The following is a 27,166-nucleotide window of genomic DNA, read 5'->3' on the forward strand; positions in this document are numbered from 1 at the left end:
GGGAAGAACAATATACTCAAATAGGTTTTTTTTGTTCAGACAATTTTGGCCGATCGATATAATCATCGTAGAGATTTCTGAGTGGTATCATTAGAAAGCCCGTCCAGCGTAAAATATTGAATTAAAAAGATTTTTTTATTGTCTCTTTTTACAGGGAGTTATTGAGGTTTTAAGTTTTGTGAATAGTAGACGATATTCCGTTGTTTTAATTCACATTTTCGGTATTTTTGACCAATTTTTCGTCAATTTTGCCAAAAATTAATTTAAAAATTGTTAACGGCAGTGTTATTGACTTTATCTTTAGAAATAGAACAGGGACGCTGAAATGTTTGATCCAAATTTGGCTAGAATTTGTGCTAAATTGTTCAAAATTCAGACTTTTTATCTTAAAAATTGGGACCAAATATGAGTTTTTAGCCCATTTTCTTTAAATTCGCTGCTAGTTGACAGCTTTGAAATGCGGTCGTTCTCTTCACACGCCCATGGACAGAGCTAGTTATAATCCGGCTATAAGAGTATTCTGAATTATAATTTTGCCAGCTGGTCACAAAATTGAAGTCAATGAATATAAAATAAAAATGCGTTATTTATTTTTGAAATAGTAAAGTATTTTGTTAAAAAACTGATCTCTTTCGCAGCAATATCAGGGCTGATCTTGATCTCATTATCGATCCGTACAGTAAAAAAATTTTTAGATTTCAATGGGACGCAACAATTTTTTTTTTTAAAATTTCGCAATTATAGTTTTTTACGTTAAATACTGGCAAGAATTTCAAATCAGGGCTGAAGTATTGACAGAAACTATTCAGAACAAGTGAGGCCCAACGACCATATATTATGGTATCAGAGTTAGGCTCTTGGTTTTTTTGGCTCTGACCAATTGTTTTCGTAAAATTTTGTGGACTTCTTACGTTTAGCTTTCATTTTTATACATTTTGTAGTCCAATGACATAGTTTCCTCAATCAAAGATCCAGAAAAAGGTTCTTTTGGAGTGAAAGGTCACCTAGTGAATACCATTTGTTATCTAATGTCTCTTATGACTTTGATTATATTTGTTTTAGAAAAATGTCAATGAATTTCTGAACTTTTCCACTATTTTATCTTATTTTTCTCAACTTCTGATGTGGTCTCAAAAGAAAAGAGGGCGGAAACCCATTTCTTGTGAGTCATAGTTTAATTTCTGTAAGGATTTCATTTTTAACTAAAGTTTTCTGGGTTTTGATACCATTTTTTTAAAAATTTTTGAGCTTAATTGCACATTTTGTAAGTTAAATTTGTTTCCTTGTTGAACTATTGCATTATTGACCAGTCGAATTGAAGCAAACTTATTTAAGGAGTTGCACCAAATTGAAAAACGTGTATCTGAATATGTTTTTATAGTTTACGATTTTGTTCTGAGACAAAATTCTCTCGCAAAATTTAGTGTTTTTTTTTGTTTTCGCCTGTTTGTCTTTTAGTTGTTATGCGAAATACACCTGATCATGAAAGGTCTCAATTGCTTTTTCAGGAAGTCTGAGTGAACCTATTTAATGATTTCAGTTCATAGCTGTTTGTTTTAATGACGTTCAAATTAAATTTTTCAAAAAAAAAATTTTTTTTTCAACTGTTTCGTTTTTGCTTTCAGTTTAGTTACCATGTAACTCAATCCCTCCAATAAGATCTCTTAACTACTTTTATTAACATTATTTTCTCTGATTTTTTTGGTTATATGTTTTGACTGATGGCTTCGACCAGTTAGTTTCATTAAAAATTTTTCTATACTGTCCAATTTTCGGGTTTTTTTCTGTTAACATTTTTACGTAGTCTTTTTATAAGGAAGACCTGTTGGTGTTCGCGTGAGAAGCAAGTGATGATTGACAGTTCTCGCAGATACCATCTGATAATAATAAAGCCTTAAACACTGTGTCGTAAATTTTTTGAACATTTGACTTGTGCCTATATTTGTTGCTATTTTGTTGTGTCGTGACTTAGTTCCATTGATAACAGTCCCAATTGGTTTCCTGAGTTGTGGCTACTTAATCCATTTCTTTTTGTTGAACTCTTATGTCTGTTATGACTCTTATGAATATAATTGTTTGAATTTTCTGGGATTTGCCATTTTTTTAAATCGTTTTTCGGTCGATTTGTAGCTTATCGTTTCTAAATATTGGTCACTACCGGTTTCTAGTGGGCTATAATTTATTCTTTATGTTAATTTTAGTTTCAAACATTTGTTTTTCGGCTTTTTTACTACTGTTGCTACAAGGTTTCGTATAGTGTTGAGCTTTTTCTATATATGTACACTTTAAATGTTTTTTGTTTACTTCTTAAATTTTACTATTAATGCCAGTTCCAAATGAATTTTGAATTTTGCGCAATTGAACATTTTTAAAGCTCTTATTGAACACTTTACGGCTTTAAGGGCTTCACTGTCGTTTTTATATTTGCCGGTATTCTTTTTGCAGTCGTACGACTCACCCTAGATAATGAGAGGTCTCAATTGCTTCCTGTGGGGATATAAAGCAACATTTTATTGGTTTCAGTTAATATTTAAGTTTTTTAGTCACTTTGAAAAATTGTTTTCAAAAGGAAAAACGTATTTTCTATCTTTGCTGCTTTTTGCTCTTTTTTGCACCTTTTTGGTCGACCTTTTAACCAGTCGCATTGATGACAGGTCCCATATCTTTTGTTATGAAATAAAGGCTAATTTGTTTTTTCAGGTTTTAATTGATGCGAGTTTGATTCTATGGTCCAATTTTTGGCATTTTTTTAAGCCATTAGTTGTTTGTTGAACGATATGTTTGTTTTTGAAAGCTATATGTCTCATCTTTTGTTAGCCAATTAAGTCAAGAATGTTGATGAGCGGGGTCGGAACATTATGTGCGTACGCACATTACCTAGGCTCCTTGTTTCAATTTAGGGGAAGCTTATTTGAATGAAAAACACTCTTTGCAATTTAATTCCTATATTTGAGAAGGCTAGCTAGCTCACTACGGTAGCAACTTATTGAAATTATTCTGTGCCCCAAGTACTTTAAATTCTTAACTCTTAGATGATGCGAAAGATAATTAAAAAAATTTAAGAGTTTGCTAAAAGAAGATTCTTAAATCCAGAATGGCAAATTTTTGGGTCAAGTCATGAATTAGTGCAACGAGAAGCAAAAAAGTAGTATTTTTTATGCCAATTAAGCGTCCACGCAGCAGTTTTTGTCTAATATCTCAAACCACAACAGCGAAACTACCGTATGGTCATAAGAGAAATATGACAAAAAAACTGAGAAGTTTTTTTAAAATTATCCCTCAATGGTTAATATCATCCTCAAATGTTACATTAATTTGGATTCCGAGGCTATCAGAGGTTGTCAAAGTTATCTAAAACAAAACAATTCTTAAAAGTTTTCTTTTAACTGTACTTTTTTCAACAACTTTTTTGAAATAGCATTCTTACTTGGCGCATTTTGTTCGGCATGACAATCTGATATGATATATCAATCAATTCTTGATTATTGCCGTTTCCAGGTTGAGAAAAGCAAAAATTACATTTTTGAAATTGTTGCCAGTTACCTTCATTTTCTCTCATTGTTTTCTCCAACAAAAAAGCGTTTTCTCATCCCGCCCACTCAACTACAAGAAACTTTTGCGCCTAGTTTTCAAATATTAGCTTTTTTGGAAGTAAGCACTTGCCTTCAAATATTAAATGAATTAATCACAGTATCAGCATTGTTGTTATTGTTATAAATATCATGAAATTGCGGCTGTGCGCTCTTATTGAAAAATAGGATTTAAACGCTCCAACTTGTCTGTTAAAGGGTATTTTCTTGTGCTGATTGGTAGAAGAAATTTGGTTAAACCTTTTCTTTAACAAATTATACTGTTTAAAGTTTTTACTGAGGAGGGCAATTTGTTCCATTTAGAACACTTTTCACGATCAAAAACTTGTGAAACCGCTTCATTTTTGTTCTCTTTTTTATAATAACTTGATTTGTTCTCTTATTTTGTACAGCTTTTAGGCGACTAGTAAAAATTTTACATAAAATTGAGAATAAGCGTTTTTCACAGGTTAAGTTTATTATATATTTTGCCATTTGTATAGATGTTATTTTTAGGTTTTTGAAGGATAATTTTTTTTGAAGTAAAATTTGCCTTGCAGTCTGTATTCTGTTTTAATTGCCGTTATCTTCGTTAAAACAAATGTTTAACAGAAGAAGAAAATCGTAAAACTTTGGAAGGAAATGAATGAAAGTTAGTATAGACGTTATTAGTTACTCTCCAACAAATTTTGCGGAAATTGGTTTGATCCTGTAGGATTTTTCATATTTTGCTTGATATTTTTCAAATTGAGGCCACTATTCAGAAAAAGGTTAAACCGATGACGTTATAAAGCAATAGTTCGATGCGCAGTTGATGATTTCCTTTTCACAGTGGGCTTTTTCGTAGGCATTGAACCATGACTTTGGAGGCTAACTTTGCGGAAATTGGTTTGATCCTGTAGGATTTTTCATATTTTGCTTGATATTTTTCAAATTGAGGCCACTATTAAGAAAAAGGTTAAACCGATGACGTTATAAAGCAATAGTTCGATGCGCAGTTGATGATTTCCCTTTCACAGTGTGCTTTTTCGTAGGCATTGAACCATGACTTTGGAGGCTAACCTTTGAAATTAAGTTGCGTTTTTCAATTTCTTCAATTTTTTAGTTTGATTTATTGTAATAAAATTTATAGTTTTGCTCATTTGTTGAAATTTAAAGTTCTTGATAGGTACGTGATGGTTTAACCGGCTTCTCTGTCGAAGATTTTTCGAAAAAATGCAATCCTTGATTTTTCTAAATTTTTTAAAAAAATGTTTGTCATTCTATTTGTTTGCAAGAAACATTTCTGTCCTCTTTTTCAGCAAAGAAGTACCCATTTTTGAAATTTCAGTAACAGATATTTTTAAGATTAGCATTCAGATGTAAGCTTTACAAAGTAACTTCAGAGAATTAGATCATGCATCAATCTTGATTATGGCGTTCGAAATGAATTCTCCAACTACTTCCAATTGTATAAGATACAATACTTTTTAAAATTAGAATTCATTATCGATGTCGCAAGCATTGTCGCCATCCTTGTCAACAGTTATAATCAAGGGTTTGCCTCAATGATTTTGGCTCGCGCAATTTGACCAGATTTAATTACGAGTGCGCTGACTGGGGTGACTGATTTTCAGTAACCGTAATTTTTAAATCCTCAATGAATGATAAGTGAATTGGAAAAAAAAGCTTCTGAGATCGAGAAGAAAGTTCACGAAACAGTTATCTTAGGGACCAGATTCAAATTTTTGATTTGACAATGATTTTGATCAGAAAAACTGCAACAAAAAACTGACGAACGATATTTGATAACCTATTTTACTTTGGATTTTATTTGATTTCATTGGTAAGAATATTTTGGCTGATCAACATTCCTTGTCTTTAATTGTTTTTGATAACATTCAATCTTAGCCATTACAAAATGAATTTCAGGTCATTGAATCATTCGTGCTTTATTAAAAATATTATATATAAAAATTATTTTAAGCTTCAGTTTTCTTTAACCTTATGGTTATTCAGTTTACTTGTTTCAATTAAATAACAAAAATCAATGTTTGTTTGACAGCTCCTGAGCATTCACTATCAGCCTCAGAAGAAGCCCGACCAATCAGCAGCCGAGACCAGTCCCCGCCTCCTCTACCTCTGCAAACTTCCATTCACATGCGGGGGGATGACAGCACGTTACGCAACACTGGTGACGTAACAAGAGAGGTTTTTATGCAACAGCCACGTGACAGTGTGAACCTGGATGACATTGAGTACTTCAGTGACATAGACTCGGAGAGTAATCTTAAGGAACCCGGGATGGACATCACGCCCCCGGGGGAGTTTTTGGATACGCCCAGACGACGCAAAATGAGTCTCATCAGGGACAAAATGAACAACATGGGGTGAGTTGCTCACTGTAGAATCCCGTCAATGCTTAGAACTTTCCTGGACAAAGTTCAGCAGCTAAAAATTTGTGAGAAAACAATGGTGAGAGTGAAAACAATGGAAAAAGTATTCTGAGTTGACCTGACCGCCGTTTAAAATTGGTAAACAGCGAAAAAAGGGGAGGGAAAAGTAGAAACAGATGATTTTTCGTCCATTAGTTCACATATTTTGAAGGGCAGAAAGAGTGAAGACAGTCAAAAATTTACAAAATAATGATGGAATTAAAAGTGATAATTTTGATTTCTCAGTTAATCGATACTTGATATACCTTGGTAAGACATGCATGATCTTCGCATCTCTTGTACAACTTGAATCACAAACATTTCTTTGTTAGATCTTCTCAAGGTAAACGATGAGAATTTCTTCACAGCTCACTGACTTAACTGCGCAGACAAACGAAACTTGCGACTAGAAGTGGAAAGTTATGTCCAAATAAAAGTAATCTTTTATTCACTCTTATTACACCAATATTTTTTCCTTGTTTTAAATCCTAATGTTTCATCTCAGTGTCCGTCTATTCACGTATATCGTATTATCCTTTTTAAAAGTCATCATGGTTTTTTGGATCACTAGGTAGAATAATATTGTCACCAGGCACTATTTTAACCGAAAATGATTTTTTAAACCAGGCTAGTTCTGCAGACTTAATTTTTGTGATTTTTGAGTTTCCTGGAACACAGTGTGTAAAAACTTGTGAAGTTCCGGCAAAAATTATTTTTGAATTCTCGCGAAATACTAAACATACAAAAAATTATCTTAGGAATATTCAAGTATCGGGACGATTTTCGCATCATTGAACTGAATTTAGTTGGATTAGTTACAGGTACAAGTTGGTGTATTTATTTTAAAAGCAAATAAACATTATTGCAACAAGGAGAACTAATGAGAAAATCATTTCTCTTCGAGTGATTGCCCAAATAAAAACCTAACAAAAAATCTTCAACTTGGGCCGTTTCTCAATGGGGGGGGGGAAAGCTCAAAAATTTCGGCGTTATCAAACACATATGTCTCATTGAAACTTTTGCAAAATATTTTGAAAGCTGGCATAAAATGATGATAAGGATTCGATTGAGATTCAAAATGTTACAAGAATCCTGCCAGATTCGAGCAAGATTTTCAGTTCTCTAAAAATTTGGGATGGCATTTTTTGAGTTATGCAGATTTGTCTACCTCAGATTTTATGTTGTCATTATTGAGTTCATACCTGATGAAACGGGGAGAACTTCAGTTAATGAGGCGATCCAGAAAATCCGCTCAACAAATTATTATATCCAGTCATGAGCTTTTGCTCTTACTGGACCAAAGTGGGGAGAACAAAAACAAATAGCAAGAAAGACCTACTTCAGGTGAAGAGAAATTAAATAGAATGCTGATGTGTGATTCACTATACTTTTGAACCGTTGGGTTCATGGTCATAGTTATGATAATCAAGTCAATTATCAATTTTTTGATAACTAAAAAAATGGTCTGTTACTGTAGCTAATTTTATGATGGGATGTGTTCTTGTAGGGTCCATGAGAAACTTGACACTACCAGAAGACGGTTAGTTTAATGTATGTCATGATATGAGATATTACTTGTTATTAGATCACTAATGTTTATAAAAACTATAACAGCTACTATTGTTACAAAAGCACTGGACTTGATAATAAAAAAATCACAAATTAATCACCTGACTTGACCGCCTGATTTTATGCGTATGAAATTGATATTGATATGTATGATTAATGGAACGTGTTGCGTGCGAGTTAGCAATTTTATGTAGCGTTGTAATAGCGTTAAGGTCCTGTACTTTTTCAATTTGAACCGTTGTTAGCCGAGTCAAGTAACTGTAGACTTGAGGAACTGCAACTTTCCGGTGCCTCGAACATCTGAAAAGCCCAAATGACTAGTGAAATATTTATTTGATTACCCGAGTGGAAGTTTTTAGTTGCTCTCAGACGAATTTTGTAGCAATAATTATATTAGTCCTAAGGTCTTTTTATGCAATTTTTCGCTGGATTGATTTTTAGTCTGTAGTTTTTGGCTTTTTTCCTAAGGAACGGGACAAACTTGGAACAATAGGAGGTCATTAAATGGCTGAGCAGCTCTCCTAGAGATCTATTAGTGTGATGATTAAGTTTTCCTCTACAATGCCCCCAAAGAATAACCACTTAATAAGGGAACAAGGTTTGTGGTTTGTTGAAAAGGGTTTGTGAGGGATTGAATGGCATCCTGGTATTTTACAGATCAGTGGCAAGAATTTATCTTTATGGTAAACTCGCATTAAACGATTACTTAATATTTGAACAATAAAAAAGAAAGAGCATGATCTCTAAGATCTCAATAGATTTTCTGTAAAAACATGCTCACATTAACTGTATCGATTAATATTGCCAGGAATGAACAAAGAGTTTCCAATTACTACGATTTGACGAAAATTGCGACTCAAATATAGTCCAAAACTACTGAACTCAATATTGCTACATGCCAAAAAAATCAGACCAAAGTAATTAGTTATAACAAAAGTCTGAAAATCTATGCTATACTTTTTTTGATCTAAAAAACATTGCTTGCTGCCAATATATGGAAGCCAGTGAATGTCGAAATTCGCACTGCACTTCCTCGCTCGCTTTACTTATTCTTCTTCATTGACATTTTCTGAGTATGGTGCAAACCTGTTCCCACTCCGCATTTGCTTGGATATTTTTTCACCATACTGTTAACAATCTGGTGATAGACGACCTTCAGTTTGCTGCGTTAACATGAATCTTCAATTTTTTGGAGCCGGGACTTGTTTTAGAGTTTACAAATTTTTCTTATTTTTGATTCTGCATGTCGTATTTGTTCACTGTTGACTGACTTCGTTCTCTGCTGATTTTGCTCAAATCTTTTAATTGTTGTTTTCGTGTGTTTCTTTTGTCCGTTCTGAGCAGGGTGCACAATTCTATTCCTTTATCGAATTTGGTTTTTCGAATAGCTTCGCTGGCATTGTTCTGTTCGTTCGCTATTTTTTGTTAGTTGGTGAGTTGTTGAACGTTTTTCATCAGATTTGCAGCAATCTACCGCCCGTTGTCCGGGTCGGTGGACTAAATGTAGCTCCTGCTATCCCTTTTATGTCAAATGAAAAAAAATTACACCGTTAAGTTTGTTTCAGTGCTTTCATATTAACTGTATGTCTATTTAATATGACCAATCTCTCAATTATCAATTGACTTATGGTAAGTTTTGTTTTTGTAATAGCCTGAATTACGTGTTTTACATTTCAATTTAGCAGCTCTTTTTGGCTGTAGATAGGGATATCGAAATTCCAACAATATTGAATTTCCAACGATAGGGATATGAATTCCAACGAAAGAATTCATCTCAATGCAATCGAAGAGAATCGAATACAATATTACAGTCCTTTTTGCAATTTTTGCCTTCATGTAATGCTGATTGTGTTATTGTGGGATTTCGAGTTTGAGATTCCGTTTTGATTACAGTTATGATATTTACGCTCTAATAATAGTCATTATTTAAGTGTGTTGACAAGTCGTGAACAAACTGGATGCGCTTTGATTGGAACATAACATTAATTGTTGCTTGTTATACTTTTTATAATTCTTTAATTTTTAGCTTTTCTGTTTATTTTTATCGTTGAGTGTCCGTTTGTTCATATAAAAAGCTCGGTTCCAACACAAAATATCTCTCGTTTGAGAATTAACTAGAGCTCCCGACGGTTGGGTTTTGAGATATTTAAAAAAACCTGGCTTGTAAGCAATTTTATCTGTAAGTTGCAATAGGGGCGAAAAGTTGGGGTACTCTAACAGTTATTTTTTCCGATCAATTGCCCTGCGACACGACCACAAGACATTTAGTCTTCCTAGCGTGAAAAAAAATCGATATCGGAAAAAACCATCGTTTCGCCAATCGTGCCTTCACTCCATTTCGTTTCGCGTCCCTTAAAATGTGTCTACAACCTTACAAAGGCAGCAATTAGTCATCGGAAAGTTGCACTTCTGTCAAAATAGGCGGTAGATTAAAAACTGCATGTGAACAACCTTATGTGTTATAGCTAAAATTGGACGTTATTTATCACTACACCTCTTGAAAGTAGAATTCACAAAAGATATCCTAGAATTAAGAATTGAGTAGGCTTGCAATATTTTTTATGAGATATTCTTCAAACTTTCTTTGGTTCTTTCCCATTATAGCTCCCCTCCCCATCTTTGAGAGCTTATAACGCAAAGAGCTCCCTCCATTACCGTAACTATACCATAATGCGGGCCATAAATTCTTTGGGGGGGGGGGTAGGGGGGAGGCTAAAGTAGGAAAGGCATTTTGTTTAAAATTTTCAGACTGGAAAATTGCAAATTGCATCGATCAATGAATAATTAGCCTGTTCCATCTTTAAACAACCAAGTATTGATATAGGATAAAACTATCAATGTGTAATTGTTTACTTTGTTTAGTTTGGAAGACTTGTTCAGACCTGTTCACAAGTTCTACACCCACCTGATAGACCCCTCGATGTCTGCGAGTACAGATGTGTATGCAGTGATGTTTGTCTTTGACTTCATCACTTATCTCATCCTCATATTCAACTGGTGGGCATTCAGTGTAAGTAAAGCGAAATAAAACGGGTCTATCCCGGGCTCCCCCCCCCCCCCCCAATCGTAGGTTTGGATATTCCAACCACCCCCCCCCCCCACTTTTATGCCCTGGGCATTTTGTTTTTGGCTAAACTCTTGGTTTTTCTTTGTTTTTTGCCGAGTTCTTGGTAGTTTTGTATCAATGTTGATAGTAAAGTGTCGACTACATTAAAAGGATGGCATATGTTGGCTTCAGGACATAGGGACAAACCAGAACGTGACCAAGTACCTGGAAGAGGACAGGATCCCCAGCATGTTTCTGGCTATGCTTCTGGTCCAGTTCCTCCTCACTCTGGTGGACAGGGCCATCTACCTCAGGAAGTTCGTGCTGGGCAAGTTCGTCTTTCAAATTGTCCAGGTCATCGCCATCAACACCTGGATGTTCTTCATCATACCGAAAACTACCAAAAAGTGAGCCGCTTGCACCCAATTATTTGGAACTGCTCTTAAAAATTGCTATCGAACAAAAAATGAACCAATTTAGTTTACAGCTGTATGTAAAGTTTGGATAAACTTTTGAATAGTTTGCACCCGCTTTCAGTTGTCCGTTAGGGATGCATCGATATTTTCAATTGGTCTCAAACAAAGATAATTTTTGGGTCATGTTGGTATTTTTTAATGGCGGTCAAACAAGCAGATAGGCGAGCAACGAATTCTGAAGAAGAGGTCAAGTAAGCCGTTAGAAGGTTGAGAGAGAACAACCTAATGTAAATTGTGCATAAGATAAGCTTGACATAGCTTGACAAGAAGCTCTACTTGTTCAACGTATACTTGGCTAGAGAAATGAAGCCTTGAGGAACTTAGGCTTGCAAGTAAGAGATGCTGGTTCGAATCCAGCACTGGTCCATTTTCACAGTAGTTGCACCTGAATAGACCCCCTGACAGGTTATGGGCCCAAACCCTAGTCTCTGAGCTTAACCGCAAAAGAGAGACAAGATAATTAGAATCTGTGAAAGAGAGGATGCGCAATTTAAGGGGGAGTGTTAGAAGGTTGAGAGAGAGCAACCTAATGTAAATTGCGCAAAAGATAAGCTTGACATAGCTTGACAAGAAGCTCTACTTGTTCAACGTATACTTGGCTAGAGAAATGAAGCCTTGAGGAACAAGAAAGAATGTGAGAACGGGTTATAAGAGATGCCCAAGTTCGAGAACTTAAGACCAGTTGGTGTAATTGGGTAGCACAGTGGGCTTGCAAAGTAAGAGATGCTGGTTCGAATCCAGTACTGGTCCAAATTCACAGAAGTTGAGTCTGAATAGACCCCCTAACATAAGCAGAAAATTTTGGAGATTATTATGAATTATTATCTTATTTAATGTTATCTTTTTATGCAATGTTTTGTATGATCAATATTTCTTCTGAACAAGTCAAAACTTAAGCGCCTCACTAGAGAAGCTCTCCTAGTTTCTAAGTACCTTACCTGAACCGATGCGACGTTCTCACCAAAAACCACAGTTCTCAATGCACTGACTTCAAGCAGGGTCATGTAACCTAAATTAATAATCACTTCGCAAGTTTCAAAAAGCCGTTCATGCAAGTTAACTTCTGTCTATGTGGCGACGAGTTGTCTAGCACACATGCAGTGATGTAAGAAATTTTACATTGGGTTATTGTAGAAACCATTTTTTTGCCTAAAATAATCAACAGAATTTGGTTTCGATGATATAGCATTTGGCCAAGCCTCGCGGGTCATGACCATGCTTCAGTGACCCAAAGAATCTCTGGCAACATGGGAATAGTTTAACTAGAGAAGTGATCGTTTTTCTGTCCACCTTGACACCATATTGTTCATGCTCATGCCTTCTCTTAAGAGATGAACAAATGAGACACAAAGAGCTATTACACAATCAGAATAAAAGATGAAAAACAGGCTCGGTCATGTAAAATAGGATATTATGCTCTTATCCTACTTTTCCAAATTATAGGCTTAAATATTTACCAAATCAAGCAGAGTTAGCGAAAAGCTCAAAATAACAAAGGGTAGATCATGCTTTGAACTAGATTTTTTCTCAAATTAGGACAAACATATAAACATATACCAGAGAAGTTAATGCCCGTTGGGTTATGTTTTGTTTGACTGGAATGAACAACCAATGAACTCTTTTTCGTATCATCTGAAAATCGAAATCAACATTAATAAAATTTTATCTCGAGCAGAAGTAACAACGATTTGGTCAATTAAATACCTGATTTTGTCAAACAACAAGAACGAGAACCTGAAATTGACTTCTGTCCAATTTTCAAAACAAACTTTGATCACAAAGCTCCTTCAACAACGAAAGCATATGTTTGTCCAGCTTGTTTGAACCACAATTAATTTTTCAGATCTCGCATTCTCGAATAGGATTAATTGAGCGTGCTCAATCAATTTGACATACGGCAAACGACAAAAAAAATGACCTCAGCTCAGGAACATCAGCTCGAGAGCCGAGTGTTGAAAATTAGCTAGAAATTAGCTGTTGATTTTGTGGCGCATGACTTGATGGCCAAACTAAAATCCAGTCAAAGAACTGATTACAAAAGGTAGGAGCAGAGGTACCAAATTTTCATCGTAATACAGAAGTTGAAAAAAGAACAAAGCCAAAAGTCTATTCAAATTTTTGAAAATAACCTATTTCAAATTAACTGAAAGCATAACTATGCAGCTAAAGCAATATAAAATCTTTCAATGGTTCAATGAAAATCCAAAGCTCTGGTCATTAAGGAGAATTATTAATAAAACTTCAAAGAGGAGAACCACAATAAATTGTGTAGAAACGACAAAAAATGAAAAATGCCAATCGGAAACATGTTATAATTTCAATTTTATTTGGTTATTCTAAGGCCCGATGGCGTAAAAAAACCAGAAAAACTGAGACAGAACTAAAAATATCACTAAGACTTCAATAAAACACATTTTGAAAGCCAAACTAAAAAATTGTCCGCTGAGTGATCAGACCTCAGAAAGAAAGATGATTAAAGCGACAAATCAAATTTTTGCTGTCCATTGTTGATTAAAATGTTCAATAGCAATGTGAAGATCTTAGAAAAAAATAGCGCCACATTATAATTCAATCCTTTCTATTAATAAAACCACAATTGGACTAATAACATCCTCGCTTTTGAGTCGCATGGTTATTAACAACAAAAAATTGTTGCTAATATTAACTAAATTGGGCCAAAATATCTATAATTGTCCAAAAATTATGCTAAAATGTAAAAATTACGGCAAAACGCCGAGTGTTGACAAAAATTCTAAACCTAGATAACTCCCTGAAAATGGTGTAATTTGAAATAGTTCTACGCTTGATTGGCTTTTTAATAAAATCACTCATGTTTTTCAACGTAATATAGATCGATCTACCAAAATTGACTGAACAAAGAAGAACTGTTCATATGGTGGCATGGGAAAAAAGTGAGGTCGGATTTACGTGGGATCGAGAAAAAAATGTTCTCGATGCTGATTGGCTAGTAGCGAAAATTGTAAATATCTACACGCCTGCTTCTTTCCTTAGCGCCAGTCTATGTATATAGAAACTCCCTTCTGGTATTTCACTTCAATTTCAATTAATTTCAATGACTCGTGTGGGCGTTAATTTGGTTTTACGTGGTGTTATTGGCTAGAAGATTTATCGGACAGTTGAGTTGATGCACACTTTTTATCATATTCTGAAAAAAAAATTTTTTAGATGGCTACTTTTTGATACTCGTGAACAACAACTTAGCTCGATCTACCGGCCCCATTTCAATCCATTAACGATTTGCGTCAATAGTTTTAGTCTGATACAGATTAAATTATTGTAAAAGGTGCCCGTGCAATTTGAAATGTTATTCAGGAAATTTACGGACAATGTGCCAGTGCAGATGTGGTACATGTTCCGCAGTATATACTTTGGTCTCTCAGCTGTCCAGATCAGATGTGGATACCCCACCCGCATCCTGGGAAACTTCCTGGCCAAACGATACTCTATCATCAATCTCGTATTCTTCAAAATGTTAGTACAATAAAACCCGCTCTTCCTTCTCGTAAGTTTATGACGGCTAAAATTGATCGCTACAGATTTCGGTGGTCATGGTCGATGTGAGCTGTATTATATTTATATCGAAACGTGATTCATTGATGTTTAAAAGAGGTTGCTAAATACAATAGCAAAACTTTTTTTGCGGCTAAACCATAAATGAAAATTTTTTGAAGTGTTCAAATTGGAAAAGTGTAATACTATCTTGTGACTGCAATCAATTTTGCAAACCATACAATTGAAATTTTTGCGAGTAAAAAATTGAGAAGCATTTTGACATCTTTTTTGAGAAAATTTATGTCTGCTGTTTTCGTTCATCGTTGGCGAAATAACAGAGAAATTAAAACTACGTAGACATAAACAAATCTGATACTGTCTGTTGCGTATACTGAAGATATTTTATTGGACTGAATGTAATAATAATTGTGGTTCCTGCTTAATCGCAGCGGAACAGCATTCGGCCACAGCGGCTTGTTCACAGCTGTCCTTTTTCTTATTATACCCCACATTTCAGACTGATCTTTTTTATGAGCAGAATTGCTCTTTTTTGGTGACTATAGCCACTTTTTTTGCGTCTGAAACTTTCATGTGGTACCGTCATTGCAGCGAACATTGGTCAGGCTATGTTCAACCTGAAGCTAAGGTTAAGTAAGAGCTCATCCTCACACAGACATCTTCACTGTTTTTTTTCTTTTGACCGGTGATTTCTTTTGACCGGTGATTAAATATTTTTTGTGCTTTGTTGAAGAATTTTTTTTTCTTTACAGTAAAGCCAGTTTTCTAATTTTTCTGGTGTATGTAAGATTTGGAATATGAAAATTGAGAACTTTCAACAAAAAAAAACGGACTTTTTACCCACAAATCTTCTGTGTTTGCTTCGTACGCTTTTCGATAGCTTTTCCAACTCTATATTAAATAATGTATAGTACATCATATTATCCTCTTTTTCACGGAGACACAAATTCAGCTGATTAATTGATATCAACTAAAGCTTCAAATTGTAGAAGTTAAACATTCTTAAATACTTTTATTGAGCGCTTTGAAAACTCTCAGAAACGAAACTATTTTTCCCCCACATTTAAGTGCAGACATAATAGGTGGAAAATATTTATCTTCTAAGTGATTTATACGCGAAACAATTTTTTGACATTTGTGCAATCTAAAGTCGAAGACGCTGTATACTAATGAGCCAAATTCGAGCACAGTATTGTTAGGTTGATCCAATGTCGAGGATATGTTTTGTATTAGATTCGAGACAATTTCTTTTCATACCACACGTCAGTCTAGTACGGTCTTTTCATACCTAATATTAGTCGATAGCTTCTCTTTTAAGTTGAGGCCTTGGCTATAGAGAGAAAGCATTGCTCAACCCAAATTGGTTTTGGAAAGACTTGTGCTCGACTCAAATCAACACCTGGACTTTTGCTCGAGCCACGAAGAGAAGAGATACAAATTGGTTCTAACTTAACTGAAATCATACATCGAGAAAAAGTATGTTGATGAGTTTGTAAATTATTAGATTATTTATTTGTTTGTTTGTGTAGCTTCCGATCTCTGCCCTTCATTCTGGAGTTGCGTGCCCTGATGGACTGGATGTGGACAGACTCTTCTCTCATGCTGTTCCACTGGGTCAGACTGGAGGACATATACGCATCTGTGTTCTCAATCAAGTGCAACAGAAAGTTCTCACAAGACTTCCCCTACAAACGAGGAGCCAAAAGGTACGCCTATCGGGGTCTGTCCACTTGTGCCCCCCCCCCACGCACACACACACACACACACACACACACACTCACACACACACACACACACACACACACAAACACACACACACACACACACACACACACACACACACACTCACACACACACACACGCACACACACACACACACACACACAGATTAGATAAAGTTTAAGTTGCGGATCGTATTTCAAAAAACTAATCATTGCATAAAAAAGAGATATTTTAAGACTGAATAGTCTATCTTCGACCAACAGTCAATTTGACATATTGTGCAAAAGAAAAAGTTTAAACTGGTAGCTAAGTACGGCAAAGCGGGCGATATTTGGGCTCCCTTTATTGCCCTTAAGTTTATAGGGATAGAGCTAAATATTTCTGTGCTCAAAGTAGACTTGCCTACTATAACTATGACTAACCGGCTCCAGAAAAAACTGAAGGAGAACTTCAGTTATCACAACGATAAATAAGTAATACGCCGGAGTCAACAGTATACACATAGCGAATAGAGACTTCTCAGTATATTTTTTGGACAATTAACATAATAGAATTCCGTCTGCTGTACCACAGTTTTAAAATTTAACCTTTTTAGTTATGTCCAGAATTTTGAACCAGCTGTTTAAGTTAAATATCAAGGAAAACAGAGAAAGGTTTAACTTGTTTAGTTTCTTATCCATTAGGACGCAGAGGTATACCCCAAAATTTCCGCCTTAGTAAAATTGGTTCGAAAATTAGTTACATACAATGAACGAAATTAGATGACATCCTTTGTATCTTACTTTTCTCAAAAGGGGTTTAATTTTGCGAAATAAAAGAACATTCGGTGCGAAAATTAGGTAACAAATCTTGTAGTACGTTTCCGCTCAATTTAGGTATCTACTATTCGCATTCAAAGTATCTCTAATCCGCAATTCATCCTAACTAAATGCGCGCATTTTGAACATGCAAAAGTGGTTTTAATACTTTGTAACGAAGTGGTTTTAATACGAAAATGTCGTTCCGCCATTACTTTCTGAAAGATCAAATTTGAGGCAAATTTTGGCAGTAATGTAAGAGGGGGTCTGCAAGGGTACCTTGTTTTTATGGCCCTTGTGTTTAATCGTCTCCCTCTCTCACCTACTCAACCACCCGCACCTATAAACCTGTAACGGGACGCTCTAAAATTAAGAATAACTCAGAATCATGTCTTTCGGGTTCCGTTAAATGACACTTGTGAAAAATCGATAGGTAAATTGAGCGGATGCGTGATACAACTCGCGCGAAAAATAGGTTATTAAGTTTGTACTTGTATTTCTCGGCTAAAATTACGACACTTTTGCAAACACGGGATACGATATTCCCTTCCATTTTGCCGGTTTCTGCTAAAGTAGCTATTTTTTGCAATATTGTATGTATTAATATAGTAAAAACGAACACGAGATGCACACATCGGGCATATGTGCCCGTGACGATTTGGGTATACCTCTGCATCGTAATGTCGGTGGACATTTTCAAAAACTGGCAAAGCTACATCTTTATGTTTATGAAATTCTGCTATGTCAGAGTTGGACACAAAAAGCTTTAATTTGAAAAAAATCGTCTTTAAGATCCACAAAATCATCAGATTGGAGAAACACTTAAATTTCAAAAAATCTAGATTTTTCGAAGCTAAAACGATGCTCACTATGAAAAGGACTTCGATACTACGTTGCTTGTTCGGTATATATGAACAAGATCTCTTAAGGAAACCAAAAAATTCTATTTTAGTGAAAATTAATCAGATTCATAACAATTTAGCTACTCATTCAAAGTAGCTACTCACTGACTTATTCAATATAAAACGACAAATCATAGAAAGAATTGAAGAATAATTAAGCTCGATGATTAAGCTCGTCAACAGACAACTTGAATATTTAACATCTATCATCAAGTGAAGGGATTTAATGTTTTGAGCTTCTTAGTTGTTTTGACCGTTATCTTCGTTTTGTCTCTCTAAATGACTTAGTTAAATGAGGCTGTACAAATGTAAATAAGTTTATTCAACAAAATTTAAACAAAAATTTGCTTGCCTCTGTGTTTAATTGAAAAAAAATCCTGTAGTATTTGCTTAATTGATTATGCTGCTCCTTATAACATAATATTTTTGAAAAATTCGGGAATATAGACTATTAATACATATGCTACTTAATTCTTCTCTGCTTTGTTTTCACAAATTATTAAAATGTGCTCAAAATTCTTTTTTCATCATTTCACGAGCACAGTGCAGATAAATGAGAATGTACGTATATTTTTTGAACCAATTAATATTAAATTAAATGCATAAGAATATTCAGGTCATAAACACTTGGAAGCTTTTGATTTGATAAGAACAACTTGATTTTTTTTTTATTAACGTGAACAGAAGGGCAAAGTGTTGTCCAAATTCCGAGAAAGCTTAATTTATCTTTATTGTTTTGTCAACTGTCCATTAGAGTGTTCCAAATACAACCAAAGTGCATTTTCCTGAATTTTTTTATAGCAGCTTCTATTAAGGCGAGTAAAATAATAATAAATTCCAATTACTTATAATATTTTCTCAACATGAATGTTGTGAAATCTTATATTCTTTTACTCCTGAAGTTTTTATTTAAATGTAGTTTCTTCAAAAACAACGAGATGAAAAAGAATTTAAACTTCAATCTTCCAAAAAAATGAGGAAAAGTACCATATTTTAAAGATTGTGCCCTGCTTTGCCAGTCTACTCTCAAATAGAAAACGCTTAATATTATTTTTGCATTATCGCATTTTCGCACAATCGTTTTGCATATCTTTTTAAACTGAAATATATATATATATATATATATATATATATATATATATATTTCTGCCACATTAAAAAGTGTATAGTCTTAATGTTATTTGTTGTCCTGAAAAGCTTTGCGTGTCGTTTCTTTGAACAAATAATTAGAGGAGAAGGATTTTTTGACCTATTCTGTTCCTCTCAGCTTAAACTTTAACCCACTCTGTCGCACGTGCTATAATTTTATATAGTGAAGTGCTATATAAAAACGGATAAGTTGTAATTGAGGGCATGAAACATTGGGTGAGGGCAAAACAGAATAGATCCGGGCTTTTCGTTGAGATCCTCTGAGAAAACTTAAAAAAACTGAAGTTTAAATCAAAATTTTGCCTGGTGATCTAGTTGAACAAATGCAAAATTGTTGGATTTTGCTTAAAAAAATTACTAAAAACTTTGTAAAATTTGGAAGTTGCATGTTGAAATGAAGCAGCGTTTTGTAATTATCGAAAACAATGCCCTCCGCCGACCCGGACTCGAACCAGGGACCTAAGGATTTCAGTAAACACTACAGTCCTCCGCTCTACCAACTTAGCTATCGGCGGTTCAGCAAACTCTTCAGCCATCAAATTGATTTTTGAATCGAAATGTTTCGCTGCTGCTACTAATAATAAAATTTGCAGTTAATTATCTCTGATTCCTGGGGTTGAAGGTATTTTTCACGTTTTATTTCTCTTAGGTCCATCATAATAAAGTACGGAGTGGGTGGGTTCCTGTTGACAACCCTCATCCTCACCATCTGGTTCCCCCTCCTCTTCATGTCACTCGTCTACACTGCCTCAGAGAAGAACCCACCTGTGGAGGCCAGTGTTCAGATCACTATCGGCGCATTCCAGGTCATTACCCAACTTTAACACTGTCAGATATCAATCATATTCTACCTGTGCTGTGTTGAACAACCCTTTAAAAAGAAACGATTTGCCCACCAATTTCTATGTACTCTTAATAATGGAAACATGAACGGTGACATAATCCCAATTAATTTTTGCAAAATTTTAACCGCATTTTTTTTTAAAAAATCGGATCTTATCAAATTTCCAGCGCTGCAGAGGAAGCACGTTTAAGTTTGAAGCATTCCAAGTGTACTTGTTCAACATCCGCTTAAGTTTTTTGTCCAAATGTGGTTGAGGCATCGAGAAACATCGACAACGATTTCCGGTTTTAATGAGAATACCTGGTCACGTGGTAGAGTTCGTTTTGGTTTCTTAACAACCTTTGTCCAAAACTGATTGTTATCTTGAAAAGTTATACATGATCATACCAGACTAGAGTCTAGCACCATTCTTGCTACATAACGTCCCTTGCAAGAATCTTAATTGATCTTACAAATTGACTGCCGGAGTTAGTTGGACCAGGGTTATTGAATTGTGTTGTGAGAATCTTTTCGTTTGCGCCCCCTCCCCCTCCCCGCAGTTCTCCTGATCAGGTGCCATTGCGTAGTTTAACATTTTCTGAAAATTTAAAAATTGATATGGTTTCGGGGAGTGGGGGGGGGGGCTTGCAATTAACATATGCAGCCCATTAAACACGGGAGGGAGGCACAAACGGAAGGCGCGATTTGTATGAGTTGTTTTTTGTGTTTGTAGCCCATCTTCATAGCCTCAACTCAACAGAACCTGGTTCAATATGGAGCCAAGGAGTACGAGAGTCTTCAGAGAGAATATCAGGCTGACCCGGTACCATTTTTACAACTACAATTCGTAATGTTTTTCAAACAAACCTAATTAAATTAATCAGCTTCATTACCAAACAAAATTAATCACAGGAACAGTTAAAAAACAAATCAATAAGTCTAAACCGCTATTTAGATACATCATTTATGTCCGAAAAGTTCTTTTGATTCTTTGCTTTTGCAAGGCGAGACAATAGACTTGCTTAAATTCTATATGATTTTTCTAAATATAATTAAGCAAGGGTTTTTGCAATAATAGTAGTAAAAATGCCGGCTTTGTAACGGGCAAAAAATCGCTCGCGTTACTATTTGAGGATTAAGAAGGCAAATTGCAAATTGGTTTCTCAAAGTAGCTACCTGGGTACCTGGGTTGCCGGTCATACAAAAATTTCGGTATAATCATACAAAGGTCATACATGATTTGTATGATTTCCTTCCGTGTAATCAAAATATATTCGCCTAGAAAAGCTGTTTAGTAAGTAATGTTTGCAATGTCTAGAAAGCGAGGGCCTTTATCAAGCAGTACGAGCCAGAGGATTTGGTGGAGGTGAACTTGAACGGGAACTCGATCCAGTTATGGGGTGCCAGTCCCCCCAGTAGGGACGAGTTGGCGCGCACCCTCATGAACTTTGACAAGGAAGTACAAATGAGATTCGACTGGAACTTCGTAAGGTAATTGTAATACCCCCAGAGACATCTAGAAAATTGCGGCTTTCATCAATTCACTATTGTTGTCGCCACCGAGAAGTTATCAAACTCCAAGGCCAAAACGAGTTGTTGAATACCTTCGAGAGGGCGATAACAACCGTGTGTTAATATTTATAATCAGCTCGTTTTGCAATTACAACAGTTGCATAACTTAAGCCACTGTGTAGGTGATTAGACTACTTTTTTCTCCGCTTTCTTAACTTAGCAATAATAGCAAGAAAAGATTGGCGAATAAAGAGAGTCTAATCCCATAGCAGAGTTTTGTCACATTTTTGTAATATTCATCGGGTGCTAAAAAGTATTCACCAATAAGTTACGCAACTGTTGCTATCGGGAGAGTTTGTTAACGTCTGCAATCCACTCTCGGTTCGATTATAAAAGTTGCATTACTAAAACCACTATTTTGATAATTCGACGATAACTTTTACCACTTTTTATTGCCACAGTTGCTCCATGAACAGTTCCATCTACTCTTAAAAAACAGAGGTTTTATGCAAATGTTTGAGATTTTTGAGTCTCAATTAGGTACATAAATTTCATGCTTTCGATAAATTATGTGCGAATGTTGTTATTACAACGAGAGTTAATGGAAACCAACATAGTATGTATATTTTGATGAAAGTGCAAGTATGAAATTCTGGTACAACCGGCAACAATCAAGCTTATTTCAAACGAAGTTCAGAAGTTTTGAGAGCGTACGTTTTAAAGTGAGTCATATCGTCTAAACTCCGCACTAAATTGGGAATACTGAACCACTTTAAACACCGTGGAGGGTTTTTACTGACTTTTTGTGACTGGAGTTTCATGTAGTTGTGTATTTCTGGCTGGCTGCGATTGCAGTTGTTAGTGGTGGCTTGTTATGCGGAGGAATAAGTAACAATATTAATCTCAGGCCGGGTAAAGAAAATACAGGTAAAGAAAATTCAGGTAAAAACAGGAAAAGAAAATACCAGTAAAAAAACTTTGAAAGACAGGTAGGTCAGGTTTAAAATAGCTTGACAAGAAGCTCAACTTGTTCCACGAAAACTTAGCTAGAGAGATGAAGCCTTGAAGAAGAAGCAAGTAGAAAAATTTTGTTATAAAAAGTGCGCAAGTTTAGTAATAGATGGTGTAATAACTATCACACTAGACAAGTTTTGTAAGTAAGACACGTTGATTTGGATACATTACAGTTCCATTTCCCAAATAGTTGGTACTGCTTTTGAAAAATTCAATTAAATGTCTATAAATAAATGCTTTTGTGGTGAAAATGATCCAAATTAAACTGAAAAAATGAAGTTCAAAAAAAATTGAAGTTGAAAAAATTGTGATTTGAACTCAAAAGCACTGCAAACTACGGGAACGAAAAGTCAAGAACTCAATTCTTAACCAAGTTTTTAATTTGTTATCAATTTACTAATACAAATCAAAATCATTCGTCTAAACCCCACGGCTAATTTAGCAATTTTTAAAGAATTTTATTGTCTAGCTAAATTCCAGGACACATTTTGTTGTCCAGCCAAAGTCGAGGACATTACGCAAAGTCCAGATAAATTCTTTGGGGAAAGCCTTTCGGGGACAGGGAAAATCTGTCGGGGACAGCCTTTTTATGCCTTAAATTGGTCGCCCGCGGTCTTTTATGGGTAGATACTGACTAAAATTACACGATCCCGCTTCATATTAAAGTCGTGCTAAAAGTTGTTTCATGAGTTCTGTTCGAGTCTTATTCACAGCAGGGAGACATCATGGTCTTTTCATGAGTGAAGCAATAGAGTATTAAACATACATGTCTTTTTTATGTGAGATTATTGTTATAGGAGGACGATGGGTGCACAGAAAGCGAGTGAGGCCTCAAGTGGGTTCAACTCTATCAAACTTAACGACACAATGCGAACCCAGCTGGCAGACCTCCTCGGGGGAGAACCTGACGCCCCCAGACATCCTGTGTTAGTTGAGAATACTCATTTATAGTTTCAAAATATAATATTCCGTACTTCACAGTGACCTAGCATCTAGGGTTCTTCAAAGTAGTTTTCACGCAAAGAACCTTGATAAACTTGATCACGATTTAAGTTAATAGGGAGCCCACTCCTTATTTTCTGCTATTTACGATTCGTTTATGTCATGATTTATAGAATAGATACTTTCTAACTTAATAATATCTGTCTTTGAGGCACAAAGGCTAAAAATGCTGAAAATTTATCCCGTTTCTCGAGACAAAAGGTCACTAGATTTGTTAGTCAGTCGAAAACTCGCTTGTACAAAAAATTGTTTTGAAAAGATCAACAGGATGGAAATAATTGCTACAAGCATAGTTTGAGAGCAATTATTAACTATTATTATTATAATAGTTAATAATTGCTCTCAAACTATGCTTGTAGCAATTATTTCCATCCTGTTGATCTTTTCAAAACAATTTTTTGTACAAGCGAGTTTTCGACTGACTAACAAATTTAGTTACCTTTTGTCTCGAGAAGCGGAATAAACTGGTAAAGCCCTAGAACATTAGGTCATTTATCTCTTGACTAACAGCTTTGATAGTCTCCAGGTATATAATTCAACGACATCGCTGACGACACATAAAATTCATGACATGAAGGCCAATTCTTTGGACTTTGTAAATACTAGTTTTGCTAAATACTAGTTTTGCTAAAGGGTTCGTTCGCCGATATTGAGAAATAAAAATGTCAAACCAGCAGGCAGTAAATTCCATCGGAACTTAAATATCCAAATTCACGTTAGTAGGCTGTCTCAGTAAAAAGCAGACCGCTGAACAGTCAATTTATTCTGTTTGAGTTATGAAATCAAAGAAAATGATATATTAACTTAGCTTATGGATCATTTCAACAATTGCTCCCCTTTTGCAACAAGGGGCTATTCTTGAATAGAATTTAAGCGAGTGATTTATTAACCAATTACAGACAACCAATAACTTTTCACGCATGCGCATACTATGTGAAACCATGCTAAACTATGTTAAACTGGAATAAAATACACCATGCTCCGTTAATAAGCCAAATTAGAACACAAACGAAGAGATAATCCAACTTCCGGGGCGGTGGGGGGGGGGGGCTTTGTGAGCGAGCGTCGCGGCTTCGCTGCAATAACCGACCCTCAATTCTCAGAATACACACCACAGAGCATGAGAGGCTTGGCCGTGAACAGTGGTGCGCAATTGCGCGTAAACTGATCCGCAATTCCGCAATCTAAACTGTAGGCCATATAAAACTATGATCATGTATAGCACAGAAAGGGGACGATTCTTTACTAGGTAGCAAAGAGAGCAACTGTTGTTGAATTATCCTAGCTTATTCATTTTAATATATGAGCGACCAAACCAGCAAGTGTTTTAAACGGCATGAATTTTTGTTGCTCTTTTTGCCAGTTTTTGTCAACTTCGATTCAACTCAAAAGGTCATCAACCTATAAATTCATAAAACCATGAAGTATTGATCCTAAAAACCTTCTTAAATGATGCATTTCATTATTCGCTAGGTTTTTTAAAATTTTGGTTTTTTCACTTTTCGGAGCTTTCTACATTAATTAGAACGATTTTTACAGGTATATTGGAACGATTTCTATACGTGTCCTAAATAGTTGAATCCTATTTGTCTTTTTTTGTCAGAGATAATGCGCATTTTAATTACTAAGAAACAAGCTAAATTTTGAAAAGTTTACCTCATTTTTCACATTTTAGCTTCTTCGACGCATCTCTTACACATTAATCCATCTCTTGATTTGAAACTTTTGACTAGAATCTTGCAACATTTAAATGGATGTAGCATGGGTGCAAGGTCTTAATTGACGGTTTAGAGATGGTTTCAAGAGTTTTGAGAGATTTCCAGAATTTTGAGAAGATTTGATACAGCACTAAGTTTCTTTTCAATGAGTGAGAGGCAGTAAATTGTCTCTTGGCCAATAACAACGCCAAACGTTCTAACTCACCAGGAAACGTGCTCAGTTTTCGCCAAGACTCACATTTAGCAAATTTGCCAGTATCATGATCAACTATAGGGGCTGTTAATTTGCGAATCTACAGTAAATATCGATTGCCAAAATCTACTGGTAAAAGAAAACGGTCTTTGTTTTCAGAAAACAACAACCTCAGTTAAAAAGAAAATAGAAATTTTCAGCAAAAAAACTGCAGGAAGTATTTTTTTAGGAACCTTTAGGAATTTCTTCAGTATTGTGGGCATACAGCGGAAAAATTATAGTGGTTCGAAACGTTTTCAAATCAATCTTTGGAAATCAAAGCTGATCAGTATTTTAATGTCCTTTAAACATGCTTTTGTTTCATAATCTTATTTATCGAAAAGATTAAGTTTCAGCAATTTCCGGTTGTCCTGAAATCAATAAATCTACTCAGTTCTTTAAAGACAAATGAGGCAGCTCTCTCACTTGATTAATGCGTCCAAAAACATGCATATTTTCTGTTTCACCCCTCAATAATTTTGTGCCCCTCAGTTACTCTTCATATGTTATTGAATAGCACGTTACTATGTAAAAGATGGCACGTGCGCAGAGGGGTTGTAAAAGTTATATTCCCACTAAGCTGGGTTGGGGGTGGGGGTGAAAAAGAATGGATTCTAAAACCTTTTTGCAGCTAATAATTGTTTGTCTTTGTTTCAGAATAATCCCGAACCTCTTTCCCAAATATATCCAGGTACCTTCAGCAGGAGCTTCAACTGCCATCACTGACTTAAGTGAGTCACCTCTCAAACTCATCCCATTTTTGTCCTATAGGAGATAATTTGCATTCAACCCTCTCAAAAACTAGAAAAGTTTTTTGTGACAAATCAATTGATTGTCAATATAGTTTCAACATCAGATCTACTCTGCACCCCCCCCCCCCCCCCTGGTACAGTTTTTGTGAACCCGAATTACAAATTACTCGTTGGTGTTATATAGCAAGATACTAGGGGTGGGGCAGATTAGATACACATCCGCTATCATTGGAATAAATCATCATTGAAAATAGAGGAATCTTCCAATTTTAATATTTGCGAGAGAATTTCTGGATGCTCGCAGTGATTGGATTGGATCTCGATGCGCAGATTTAAGAATAAATTTTAGTCAACTCTGGTTGCGATAACAACAGTTGTATAAATTACCTGTGAAATAAACACCCAATTAACACTACGAAATCTGCTTCATCGTTAGACTAGGAGTTTATCACATTCTTTTATCACCACTGTTACTATATGAACAGTGGCGATATAAAGAGTGTGATTAACCCGGCAACAGTGCGGTAAAGTTATGCAACTGTTGTAATCGCAACGAGAGTTTATCACCAGACTGGTGTTATTGCCCCTTTTGAAGTTATTCAATCTCTCGGTTTTGCCTCGGAGTGTGATAACTTTTCGATGGCAATAGCAACCGTTGCTGATATTCATTATCACGTGTCACTTGCATAGCGGCTACTAAATGTCTTTTTAACTGCACTTTTCACTGCACCTGTTTTTTCAAAATGAAGTCCAACATGGAAAAAACTAGTTTTTAATAGCCGTCGTCAGCCTCTCAAACGGCTATTATTCAGGCGCTCTCTTTTACAATTCGAAGAACTTGAAATGCATTGAGAGGCCCTGTCTTTTTTTAAATATCTGTTCACATATTTTCATGATTTTTGAAGTCAAATTGAAATAGTGATTTTGGTCAGGCCGAA

General features: G+C 35.4%; 1 protein-coding gene and 1 non-coding gene across 2 annotated transcripts in view; one reads left to right on the forward strand and one right to left on the reverse strand.

Annotated features, from left to right (window-relative positions):
- Window positions 1–26,254, forward strand: part of LOC142344958 (piezo-type mechanosensitive ion channel component 2-like) — a 107,132-nt gene extending 80,878 nt beyond the window's left edge. Inside the window, exons 20-30 of the mRNA XM_075397042.1 lie at window positions 5,614–5,938; window positions 7,491–7,523; window positions 10,415–10,562; window positions 10,791–11,005; window positions 14,408–14,566; window positions 16,135–16,311; window positions 19,825–19,981; window positions 20,732–20,821; window positions 21,317–21,489; window positions 23,322–23,450; window positions 26,134–26,254. Of these exons, the coding sequence (XP_075253157.1) occupies window positions 5,614–5,938; window positions 7,491–7,523; window positions 10,415–10,562; window positions 10,791–11,005; window positions 14,408–14,566; window positions 16,135–16,311; window positions 19,825–19,981; window positions 20,732–20,821; window positions 21,317–21,489; window positions 23,322–23,450; window positions 26,134–26,254 (1,727 nt within the window). The remainder of the gene's footprint in view (window positions 1–5,613; window positions 5,939–7,490; window positions 7,524–10,414; window positions 10,563–10,790; window positions 11,006–14,407; window positions 14,567–16,134; window positions 16,312–19,824; window positions 19,982–20,731; window positions 20,822–21,316; window positions 21,490–23,321; window positions 23,451–26,133) is intronic.
- Window positions 19,607–19,690, reverse strand: Trnay-gua (transfer RNA tyrosine (anticodon GUA)). The gene is given in 2 exon segments: window positions 19,607–19,642; window positions 19,654–19,690. It is a non-coding gene; the product is annotated as a tRNA-Tyr (tRNA).
- Window positions 26,255–27,166: the final 912 nt, after the last annotated feature.

This window comes from Convolutriloba macropyga, chromosome 8 (genome assembly GCF_964194025.1).
Source record: "Convolutriloba macropyga chromosome 8, txConMacr16.3, whole genome shotgun sequence".
Classification (NCBI taxonomy): Eukaryota; Metazoa; Xenacoelomorpha; order Acoela; family Convolutidae; genus Convolutriloba; species Convolutriloba macropyga.